We start from the raw sequence: 12,341 nt of genomic DNA, 5'->3' as shown, positions 1-12,341 counted from the left end.
CTGGCCCTGCGGGAAGCAGAGTTCCTCACGAAGCCCAGAGGTGGGGGGGTGGGCCGCGGCGCCGGGTCCGCCCCTCGGTGCGTATGCGAAAGCCTGTGTGGCAGTGACGCGGCGGCTGCGAGCAGGGGAGGGAGGGAGGCTCGGCTGCGGGGAGGGAGGCCGCCGACCGCCGGGGCTGCGGGGCTCCTGCGCGCTCGCACTACCCGCCGCCCGCCGAGGTGCAGGCAGGGCGCTGGAGGCTGCGGGCGGCATGGAGAGCCTGCTGGAGAACCCGGTGCGCGCCGTGCTGTACCTCAAGGAGCTTACGGCCATCGTTCAGAACCAGCAGAGCCTCATCCACACCCAGCGCCAGCGCATCGACGAGCTGGAGCGGCGTCTGGACGAGCTGAGCGCCGAGAACCGCAGCCTGTGGGAGCACCAGCAGCTGCTGCAAGCGCAGCCTCCGCCCGGGCTCGTGCCCCCGCCGTCAGCCCCACTGCCGGCTCCTGCGGCCACCTCTCCCGCCGCCCCCGGGGCCCAGGAGCCGCTCCAAGACCACGGACAGCTCGCGCCAGCCGCGCAGGAGCAGCCGCCGCTCCAGCACCACGGACAGCTCCTCGCGCAGCCCCAGCCGGGCCCCAGCAGCCGGGCTCACACGCCCCAGTCCCCCCACCAGCACCCGGCGGCACCTGGCGCCGTCGCTGACCAGGAGAAGGAGCGTCCGCCGAGTTGTTGCCCTGCCGCCGGAGCCCTCCTTCAGCACACATCCCCTGCCGCCCTGGGCAAGGGCGTCCTGAGCAGGAGACCCGAGTGAGTGGGGAAGAGGAGATGGGGACGATGGAGAAGCAAGTGGGTGTGAGGAGATATGGGGAAACCAGTAAGAGTGAAGGACTGGGGTGAGGTGAAGTGAAGCGGAGGGTGGGAGCAGGATGCCTTGGGTAGAAGTGTGTCAAGGAAATTCATACAAAAGAGGGACTTAGATCCCCGTTTGAGGGTTTGTGGCTTTTGGAGCAGAAGGAAGTATCTAGACCATCTTTGGGGCAAAAAGAATGAAAGGAATGGGTTTTAAGTGATTGGAGATATTGGGAACTGGCCGGGCTTAAAGGATATAAAATTGGGAGGAGGTTGGGGGTGAAGAGGACCGTTGAAGGATTTAAGCTAGGAAAAAACTGAAAAGGAGTTTACAAGCAACTGTTTAAATGAAGAGTGAGACAGGACTGAAGTAGAGAGAATTCAAAAGGCATAGGATAAAGCTGAAAAGCAGGAGTGACGTGAACAGCGAGGGGAGCTGGATATAGAAAAATAAAGGGTGGAAGACAGCACTGCCCAGGGAAAGAGCAGTGAGTCAAAGCCAGGAGTGGCTCACTTTGCAGGAAGCTTTCTCCCCTCTGACCTGAGTGAGCATCTTTCATCTGAATCTCTAAAGTGCCACTCAAGGGGTACCCAGAAACAAACCACAAGACTGATTAAAGGCTCAGTCATGGCTCAAGGACTCTCTATCCAGCTAGAGCTCTCCTCTGACTCAGAAACACATGTGTCCAGGATGTTTGGCGATCGTAGGAAGGGAGCAATGATAAGGGAAACAGCTGGAAAACAGTTCTTTTGATGTAATGCCTCTTTAAATTATGTCATGACTAGGAATGGCAAGCCCTATTTCCCCTTTAGTTATCTGGAGATAACTGGACCTCCTATTGGATCCCAGGAGAAATGTCAACTGTCCCCAGGCAGAGGCTAGAGGCTCAAGCTTTTTCTTCACTCATGAGATCCATGAAATAGGAACATGGGAGGAAATGATAAAGGGGAGCTAGAATGTTTCCTTCTCTATTGGGAAACTGTGGTGATCTGGTCAGTATTCCTTCTCTGATGAGAAAGGTGATGCTCAAAGAACACCTCTGTGGAAAACAGTACCGGCTCTGATGATATGATGATGTTAAAGGAGAGGGAGGGGAAAGAGCAAGGAGAGCCGAGTACCTCATCTTCACCCAGTCTCGTGTGGTTTATGTCTGAAAGACACTTGTGAAGATTGGTTGCACTCCCTAAAAACCTATTTCTCCTCCTCCACCCCTTACCTATCTCACTTTCCTCTCCCATCTGTGTGAGTTAAGAAGGTGGGTCAGGACATGCTCCCTCACAGAGTAAATTTGACCAGAATCACAAGACTTCAGGGTTGGAGATCCAGGGTGACCTGGCTTGGTAGAGCTAAGGCATGTGACTCAGGCCCCTCACTGGCCTATCTGTCCTTTCAATTTTGTGGTTGTCTTTTCCATCTAGCATATAAAGCAGAGGTCTGGGTTTTTTGTCAATGCACACAGCTCAGCAAAAAGCAACATTTTCCCACACTATTACATGGTCTTTTTTCCCAACTGAGGAAACAATTCTGTCCCATTTTTCTGGGGACAGACACAGCTTCCTGGTGACTGGGAGTCTTTACCTGATGCCTCTCCTGGTGACATTTGGTGTCTCCTTTCTCTCCCACTGCATCTCCATTTACTTTGTATCTCTTTAGGAAACTGAGCAAGAAAGGTTGATGACAGATCTTTTCCTTGGATAAAGGTTCTTCTGTGACACTCAAAGGGTCCTAGAGAGCCCTACCTTCCATACAGATGCTTATGCTGGGAATCGAGGGATTGAGGAATCACCTGCCTCACATGCTGACAGCATGTGATCCCCCTCTCCCCTCTCCTGTTTCTGCTTCCATAAGAAGCAGACCAAAAATAAGAAATAACTATCGTGGTGGAAGGAGTGGATGCTGCTGAAAACATTTCACTTAGAAAGTACACTGAGAAGTTAGTAATACCATTAGCTTCTTACTTTCTCCAGAGTCCTCAATTTCCCCCTTTTTCCCCAGGCCTGGATGCCCAGAAACTCTGAGAGCAAGGACATGCTTGCCTCTCTTCCCTGCAGCTTCCTTCCATTCTATGTGAAGTGATTCACACCTTGACTATCTGGAGGTCCCTGGACAATCATTTCTTTCCCATAGTTTTGCTTAATTCCAACCCACATTTCCCCATAGAACCAGGGGAAGAATCACTGTAGCTAACTAGGTATTTGGCTCACCATACTGTCTACTCATGGCCCCCATTCTGGGCATTTGTCCTCTGGGCATCCCTCACTCCACAGGGCAGGGATAGATGGAGCTTTCATAGGGCAGAGGGAAACCTCCATGTGTAGGGTGAGGGAAGAGGAGGAGAGCAGAGCTAGCAATTGTTTCCCACTCCCCACCTCACCTTTCCCCCAGGAACTCCTGCTAAGTTAATTCTCTACTGTAGCGACTGTGGAGAGAGCTTCAGATCATAATGTTGCTGCAAACCTTTGTTTATTCCTCCTGGTCCTCATTTCAGAATGAGAATGTGGTCCTAAGTGAGTGGCTGTAGAGGAGCAAAAGGTTCAAAGGGTCAGGCACTGTTAGATGCCTTCTTCACACACATCCCCACCCACCCCCGACCACCCCTCCACTCACCACCCACCCTTGCACAGTTTCTCTTTTCTCCTGAACTCCTGTTCCTGCCCAACACTGGAAGAAGTGGGAGCTCTGGGTCTGGGAAATGATGGCATGTTTAATGGCCATCTGATGGGCATTAGTATGCAACCTGGCTGCTCTCCCTCCTTCAGCTGGGGGACACACAAAGGGGTTTTGCCTTGGGATCCAAGCTAGGAAAACAGCAATGTGGAGGCGGGTGTGCACATCTATTATGGAAGCCCTAGGGGTTAACGTCCTTTCTCTGCATGTGTCCCACTCTTGCTAAGCTCAAGCCCCACTGCGTATGCTCCTTAACGAAAGCAGCAAACACAGATTCCTCGTCTTTGTTTTTTTCCAACCAAGGCTCACAGCAGCAACAGATTTTATCTTTTTCTTGGCTGGAGTCAGGCCTCAGCCTGACCAAGCAAAGACCCCTTGCCATGGAAGCACATGACCCTATCCAAAGCCCCTGGCTTTGTGACCACAGCTTCTGCCGCAGTACCCTTGCCTACTCAGGCATAGGTTTAGTTAGGAGCCCAGGACCTGCCTGTGTCTCCAGTCCCTGAGGCAGATGATTACTGGCAGGTAAGATTCTGGCAGTGTGCTTCAAATTCAGTTTTTATTCTAAGTTCCCCTTCTCAGTGTGGCCACAAAATCCGAGTGGCTGAGTATCTGCTCTCCCCTTTCTTCCTCCCTCACTTTCCTTGAACACCCTTCCCTTCCTTCCTTCCTTCTCACTTTTCTTCTCTCTCCTTTTCCCTCTTCTCCCTCCCTTGAGTGCTTTCTCTTCCATCTTTCCTCCTCTGTTCCCTCCTTTCTTTCTCCTGATGGAGATTGCGCTCACAGCTTTGCACATGCTAAGCAAGTGTTCTAGCATTCACCCACAACCTCACATGAAATAAATCTTGAGTCATCTCTAGAGCTCTTGGTCTCATGCTGGCTAGGTCCCAGGGATGGCTACATGGTCTCCACATGTGCCTTTTAGTCAGAGTTATCTGGGATGCTGACTGGAGCAGGTGACTCTACTGTTGAATGAGGGCAGTCAGCCTGGAGGTGGCAGAGGTTGACTGGATCATCCTCCAAGTTATCAGGAGCTTCATGCATGAAGGTCTATCATCAGCTAAATGTATCAAGTGTTAAGTCTATTCAAAAGCTTATTTTCTATGCTGATGAGAGAGGAAATAAGTAAGTGGTCTCTACTCAACATAATGAGACACATCTATTAATAGTGCGACCCTCCCTCAGAATAGCATAGGGCCAAAGAGCGGGCACACACACAGGTTCAGAACGAGAGAGAAGTTTCTTGACTGGAGGTGAAGGTCTGTGTCAAAAAATCAGAGCAAAGGACAGCCAAGAAGGAAACACTCCAGCAGATTCAATCCTGGGAGACATTTGTGTTGCATGCAGACATCATTCCATCCTCTGACAGCATGTCCCCTCCTGAGCTCTGTCAGTAGGTAAAGACAGCCTCAGCATGCAAAGCCCTTATCTGCCACAAGCCTAGAAGACCTGGCTGCCAAGGCAGCATCATGCAACCAAAGCTCACTCGTATGCCTATCCATGTCCTTCCCATCCTCCATCACCACCAGGCAGAGGACTTCAAGCAAACTAGTTGGAAACTAGAATCAGAGGAAGGCTCACTCAGGAGAGGGAGTGAATACTTTCTTTCATTCCTGGAAGCTGGTACAAAACAGATGTTTGGAAAGATTTGGTGGCCAGACCTTTCCAAGGGACTGATCCTCTTCCTGCCCTTTCTCCCATAAAGAGCATAATTTTCAAAGCTCAAGCCATCCCCTGGTGTCTGGGCAGCCCCTGTGCTCCAGATCTCCCCTCCCTCACTCCCAGCCCTGTCCAGATCATGTGATCAACATCACAGGGCTCCTCAGAGACATCCTGGCACATTTTCCCCTTGGCCCCAACCCAAGCAAGAGGCACAGCAGTTGGTGCTGCTGATTCAGCAAATAGCTGCATGGCCTGAGTTCCAAAGGTCACTTACTTATGCAAAAAGGCAGACTGGAGTAGGGCTGGTTGAGGAGAGAAGAGAGGTCATGTGTTAAGAAAAAGAAGGGGAAGCTACGAACCACAGCTGGGGCCAGGGTCTGGAAAGAGGCCCAACTTTTGAATTTAAATTCTATGTAAAGATTCTTCACCAACTTCCCTTTTAGGGGGAATCAGAACATTTTTTTCATCATACTCCATGGCCCACAACAACAACAACAAAAATGGCAGCAGCTTCATAAGAGGTCCTGGGGACACTCACTGCACTGGCAAGTTCCCAACCATGAGAACTCTGGCAGGTTTCCGAGCTCAGAACACTGCAGTAATGCACCGCTACATACTGGAAAAGCACAAAGTACAGGTCCCCACCAAAGCTGCAAAGAACTTTTCATTTCCCTGCAGGAAAGGGATGGCTGGCTTCGTTTCAGGCGCTGAAGGCCTTCACAGAAAGAAAAAGGATAGAAGTAAGGTGAGGACAAGCTGGAGTTCTCAGCCAAAAAAAAAAAAAAAAAAAAAAAAACCAAAACTCTGGGAAACCATAGGAGCTGAGCACACTTACGGTCTAAGTAGTTGAGAATCCAGAATTTCAGCACACACACCTAGATCCTGTCTTATCCCCAACCAGCTGAGGTACCTTACCTTAGTTTTTTTGTTTTTGGGTTTTGGTTTGTTGGGTTTTTTTCTTTCAGCCTGTTTTTGCACATAGAGAAAGGAGATACTTTAAAGAGTTGCTATGTATCACTTACTTACCACTAAGTTGGGGTCCTTCTAAGTGCTCAATAAATCACAGTATTTCAACACATAAAGAAACCAAGACAGAGGCGAGACAGGGAGATCATCTGGTATCAGTCTAGCAATAGTGAAAATCCATATTTCTGTTCTTTCTGTTCTGCCAGAACACCTTTCAATACATGCCCCTTGCTACTCTGCTCCTCTACCCTCGAATGGCAAGCGCTCATATTCCAGAACTATGACTATAGGTTTGACCTTGCCAGGCAGGACAAAGCTGCCATGGTCAGTGATCCCTATGAGGTGCCACAACTTCACAGCTGGAAAGTACACATTTAACAGCAACTTTTCCTGCTGCTCTTCAAGATTATTTGCACTACTTTTAAGGATAGCAGAGAGATCTGAGTTATCAATGTCCTCTGGTGATAAGGACTGCTGCCATTTCCTAAAATGGGAAGCCACAGTCTCCTCTAGGCAAAGGCATTACTGACCTACTAAGGATGAAAGTAGGGGGAATAGAGTGCAAACCTGGGGAGCACCTCCAATGTCCATGGAAACCAGGCCCAGTGAGTCCATCCTCTAGACTGCTCCTCCTGCAGATAGAAGACAGACCTATTCTACACAGCATTCACACAGCTAGAGAGAATGACGCGATCGGCCCAAGAAAGAAGAGACCTATATAATGCTAAATAGTGTAAGGGCCTAGAGGGATCCTACTTTCTCTGGTCAGACCTGGAGGATATGAGCCTTCTCTGAAAGGTTTTTCTTAAATGAAAAACCTAGAAAGAAAGAAAAAAAAGAACACATGAAAAAGACAAGAGGCTTCTCTGATTCTCTTGCAGGGGTAGTTGTGGTTACAAAGCCACAACTGGAAAAGATTGTTGGTGTGTGCGTGTGCGTGTGTGTGTGTGTGTATGCATGCGTGTGCGTGCTGGGGTCTTGGATACTCTGGAGAATGGGCTGTTTTGCCATTGTTCATTACTGGAAACATCTATCTGATCAGGAGGGTTATGTAACCAACGCCAGTGCTGTGGTGACTAGTACCTATCCTCCTCCACAGCAGGCTGTTGTGGACAGGAAGGCATGCAGGCAGCCCGCCCAAGTCCTGTGCTCTGTGCTGTCATCAGGTTATACCCTCTACGCCAGAGCTGCAGAGACTTAGAGGACTTCAGGAGCCTCTCTGGAGAGTCAGGCAAATGTCAGCACTAGAAGGATGCTCTAAGGCCACCTGGTCTAGGCTTCTCATTCAGCAAATGAGAAAATGAAAGTCTGAGGGGGAAGTGATGGGTGCTTCTAAACCAGTTAGCGGCAAGACAAGGTTTAGAGCTCATGTTCTTTTAATTGTTCATGTAATTCCCCTGACACTTACTAGCAGTGATTAGAAAAGCCCATTAGGACTGTTCCATGGTGTTCAAGGACAAACTTGTAGCTTCTTAGAGAGAGGGTTCAGAGGGCCCACCTCTGCCTTTTAGAACATCTCATCCATGCCAACAATTCCAGTCAGAGACTGTTTTGAGTACTTCAAGGCTATCTCCTTTGTTAAAAATCAACTTCAAGGACAGGAATAAAACCACCCATGCAGCTTTATCAGACTTTCCCTCTCCACATAAAATTGTCTATTTGGACAATTCCCAGGACAATGCTTGGTAAAAGAGGGGGCTATATGGCAACCCTGCATGACTTGAAGATCAGAGGAGGAGGCTCAGAGAAGTAAAGGGTCTAGTAGGGAGGCTGTTGAGGGTCTGAACGCATCCTTGTTTCCACAACATTTAAAAAAAATTTTATATGCATGAGTTTTTTGCCTACACGTATGCAAGTGCACGTGTCATGTAATGCCAGGGGAGGTCAGAAAGGGTGTTAGATCCCCTGGAACTGTAGTTTCGGACAGTTGTTAGTCACCCTGTGAGTACTGGAAACTGTATCTGGGTCCTCTGCAAGAACAGACAGTGCTCTTAACCCCTGAGCCATCTCTCCAGTGCTCCATGACTTTTTTTTTTTTTTTTAAAAAGAGCTAAATCCCTTTGCCAGTCCTTAGTGAACACGATTCACTCACGGGAGTTGATATGGAAAAGTTGTTTGCCGGGGGACGGGTGTAGAGGATTGTCTGCCCAGGAAGCTCCATCTGCACAGGGGAAGGACTTGAAGGAGCACCAAGATGCAGGGAGAGCTCTTTTACTCTTTTCAAGGGCCTTAAAATAATTTGGGGGATGGCAAAATGACATACCAGTGTGTTGGGCTTTACTATGGAGCACGTAAAAGTCTATGTCTGTAGGGCCAGGAGGATTCCTGGATTCTGGAATGGATGGAGAGAATGGGACAGTGTCAGGTCTGAGGAAGAGCTAGCAGGAAGGCAACCCTCCTCCAGCAGGCTGTGTTTGGCCCAACAGCACTGGGTTCCCCTTCTTTCTCCCCAAGCATGTGCAAAGAGCAGATGTGGAAACTCAGCATTTCAGGTTGGTGGGGAAATAGGAAGGATGGTGGACAGTGAAGGAACTTGCCCATCCTGTCTAGAGGATGAGTGAGGACAGTTCTCTACCCCAACTCTAGCCTCCGATCAGTGCCCCAGGCTAGGAAATGCATTAATACATTGAGAACAAAGCATGATAAAATGTCACATGACTTACACACACACACACACACACACACACACACACACCCCTTGGCAAGTTCAAAAAGCAATAGAAGATGTGTCTTCAGGATGGAGGGATAGGAGATCTGAATCATGGCCTTATCTCTAGGAGAAAAAAAGGGCCAGGGTATGGCTCATGGTAGAGAACTTGCCAAGCACCCAGGAGACCCTGGGTTACTTCATCCTTCAACCCCAGGGGAAGAGGGGATGGGGAGGGGAAATGGGAGATGGAACCTGGGGTAACCATTCTGCCTGAGATAAACAACAGAAACCAACACCCACGCTGCCAGTTTTTAGTCCTGTTTCTCAGCCAGATATTTTCTGAAACATTTCTTGGGAGATGTTAAGATCCTTTTGGAGGGTGGTGGGCTTCTGCATGGTACAGATATGTTTGTAATACTGGGTGAGTGTGTTACTGACTTATGTAACTGAATGCACTTTTCCCAGAGCTGGATTATAAACCATAACACATTCAGGATTGTGCAGGCCTGGAGGTGAAGCAACTCAACTCATCTCCCAATACCCAAGGGATGCCTGGTGGGTCACCTCACAGGCTCAGAACTCCAGGTTCTTCCTTTCTACACATGACAAGTTTCATCTCCCTTAGCTAACTTGTTCTTCCCCATCTCACGTCAGTAACCTTCTATAAAACTGGACCTCTACACCCTTCTGTCACCCTCATTCTATCTGGGATCCACAAGAAACCTAGCCCCCAGAGAAGTGAGCCCCTGGGAGGAAAGGTACCTGGAGCCTGGCTATGTGCAGCTGTGCTATGCCCCAGGTGTTCTCTGTAGAGGTACAGGGCTTGGAAGACCCAGTACAATGAAACAATGGACAGAAATCCACAACTGTTTTCTCTGCAGCATCTTCACTCGCTGTGGCCAGGGTCTGGCACCAGTGACCCCCTCTTTGGACTTGCCGGGTCAAACCAGCCTCCTGGCAGGCATCCAGTCAAGTGTATTCCCATGCCAAGGACAAGCAGGAAACGCCACAATTTCTTTCTTGATGAATGGTTCCAATCTTCCACAGTTTTCAGTCAGTGCTAAAATTTAACACAATGATTATTTAAAAACAACAGAAACAAAAACTCGTGCAAAGCAGTTCAGAATTGTCTGGTTGGGTCTAGCATCAGGGTTTCCCTTGCAAAGTTTGGTCTTTACAAATGGAGATGCTCTGCAAGCTTCCAAACGATCTTACTAAGAACCACCCAGGGAAGCTCCCACCCCACTCACTTCTGGATCTTCTAGAAACTGACACAAGGCAGTGGGTTGGCAGCAGCATCCTTTCAAACCTCTGGATTCTGACCTTACAGCCAAGACGGTGCTGATGCTGAGTCCTCGCTCACAGATTATAACCTTGCAGCACCCCTTCCCCTACTCTGGACCTTGGTTTTCCTACCACCGGGACAGTAATTTCGTAACGTGGCCCTCCACCCCAGTTCACAAAGACTGGGGTGAAGTCAGGCCCTTGGTGAAGCAGCAGCGCCCAGATCAAAGGTCACAATGACTTCTCAAAGCAAGACCCTAGGAAGGAAGCAGCTCAGGAAGAGGGATTAAGAGTGACTGAATGCAGTCTTTCCAGAAAATGAAATGTAGCAGACCTACTATGGTCCCTGGGATGGAGATGAAGGCAGTTCCCCAGAGGTTCCCAGCGCCAAGATCCCTGGAAATTTCCACCAGGTTCCTGACCCCCTCCTCCCCCCACAATCAAAGCATAAAGATGAGGAGCAGCTCGAGAGGGGGCGTGAAGGGTAAAGATGAGGATCCGGGAAGGCGGGGTCCGCACCAAGCCTGGGGGTGCCCGCCCCCATTCCCCTCCGCGGGGGCAAGCCTGGGGGAAAGTCCTTCCTCCACCGCCCCACTCCCGGGACTCCCAGCTGGGGGTGAGCGCGGAGGCCGGATCTGGGTGTGTGGGCGGCTGGCGAGCTGCTGACGAGCAGCACGGAATCTCCCGGCCCACGCACCCCCTCCGCGCTCCCTCGCGGGGGCGGGCACCCCGGGCTCGGGAAAGCCGCGCGCCCCCGCCACCCGGCGCGTGCCCGCTGCTGAGTCACGCGCGGGAAGCTCTGAGCTCACCGCGCGCCACACCTGTGGCCCGGCTCTTCAAGGCCCAAGGGCACCACCCCCTGCACCTCCCCCGGAGTGTCGCGCCAACCACCAGCAGCCCTCCCTCCTCCTCTTCATCATCTTCCTCCTCCCCTCCCCCTCCCCCTCCTCCTCTTCTTCCTCCTCTTCCTCCTTCCCCTCCTCCCCCTCCGCCTCCTGTTCCTCCTTCCCCTCCTCCTCCTCCTTTTCCTTCCCCTCCTCCTCCTCCTCCTTTTTCACTTCCCCCTTCCTTGCTCCCATCCCTGGTCCTCTCCACCGTACAACCTGAGCCACGCCAGCCACCGCATTCTGAACCTTCCCGGCTGTGGCAGGTCGACCTTGGGCCTAGTGAGGGATCTGAGTGCAATACTGGTGCTTCCTTTTGCTTGGAGACCCTTCTAGTGGCAAGAACTTTTTGAAGACAGTGGTTTTTGCAAATACAGAGTGCTGGTCCGGTGCCCTGCATAATCCAGAAGGTTCAGAACAGGACTCTTCCCTCCCTTTTATTTTGACAGCCCCTCAAATATTTGAGCACAGCTGCCCGTTCACCTTGTGCCTTCCCTCTCCCCCATTGCCATCGCCATCTTCTTTCAGAGTGACTCCATCCTTGACCTTCAGCTACACCTTACCTTGAGATGGTTCTGCTTGCCTCAGTCACACTCCGACACAAGTCAGGAGCAAGCCTGCAGTCCAGAGGGCATGGTCACACATCCTAGGCACAGGCAGGCCCCTCCCAACCTGGGCTTTGTTTAACTTGGGCTGCTGCCTGGGAACCCGCTGCCTTTCCCAGCCCTTGACTACAGAGAAGACCCATTCAATCCTGGGGCAACTGATTGATGTGCGGGGCTCTCTCTGGCTTTCTACTTCAGCCCACTTCTACCTGTGCAAGCAGCTTTTATTTTTCCACCAAAAATGCTTGGACTGTTCACACAGCCCTATTTATTTAAATTTCGCCAATCTAATTATGTCCTTTTAAAAATGTAATTTATTCTTTTCAAAAACACAGCACACTGCTATAATAAAAAAATATTAAAATGCATGCATAATATTTGATGGAGTGCCTCCATTCTCCCCCACTATCGTTTTAGTTTTATAATATAACCACCTACCCCCACCCCACATAGCAACCAATTATAGTAGTTTTCTCGTCTTTTCAGTGATTTTCTAGGTAAATCCAAGCACGTGTGTGTGCATAGTTATTTTTACACAAATTGTAGTATACTAGCTCTTCGATTTTTTCCCCCTAGTGATGTATCTTAGTGGTCCTTCTACAGTCAATATAAAAACAGCTGCCTCTTCTTTTTAACAGCTTCAAAGAATTCCACTGCATAGCCACAAATCTAGATTCCTTGGTGCTTGCTGAGAATTTTGGAAGACAAGTTCTGGGTAGCCCGCCTTTGTGTATGTATTTACAGTGGGCTTTCCTGGTAACCAAGCTTTTCAGGCACAGTTGGGAGACAAG

The 12,341-nt window shown here is 50.1% G+C and overlaps 1 protein-coding gene and 1 long non-coding RNA gene across 6 annotated transcripts in view; one reads left to right on the top strand and one right to left on the bottom strand.

Moving 5' to 3' along the window:
* The first annotated feature begins 164 nt into the window (after window positions 1-164).
* Iqsec3 (IQ motif and Sec7 domain 3) overlaps window positions 165-12,341 on the top strand; it is a 111,754-nt gene continuing 99,577 nt past the window's right edge. For all 4 annotated transcript variants that reach the window (XM_008847107.1, XM_008847112.1, XM_008847121.1 and 1 more), the window contains exon 1: window positions 165-789. In XM_008847107.1, the coding sequence (XP_008845329.1) occupies window positions 251-789 (539 nt within the window). In that variant the 5' untranslated portion in view covers window positions 165-250. The remainder of the gene's footprint in view (window positions 790-12,341) is intronic.
* LOC115072724 lies at window positions 5,441-11,554 on the bottom strand. 2 transcript variants are annotated; one of them, XR_003851747.1, is made up of 3 exons: window positions 11,509-11,554; window positions 9,540-9,837; window positions 5,441-6,759 (listed from the first exon to the last, which is right to left on the bottom strand). It is a non-coding gene; the product is annotated as an uncharacterized LOC115072724 (long non-coding RNA). The 2 variants fall into 2 exon arrangements; XR_003851746.1 differs by lacking the exon at window positions 11,509-11,554 and adding an exon at window positions 11,165-11,324.

Source organism: Nannospalax galili, unplaced genomic scaffold, assembly GCF_000622305.1.
Source record: "Nannospalax galili isolate Female #2095 unplaced genomic scaffold, S.galili_v1.0 scaffold1711, whole genome shotgun sequence".
In the NCBI taxonomy this organism is placed as follows: domain Eukaryota; kingdom Metazoa; phylum Chordata; class Mammalia; order Rodentia; family Spalacidae; genus Nannospalax; species Nannospalax galili.
This window is presented reverse-complemented; position numbering and strand designations above follow the sequence as displayed.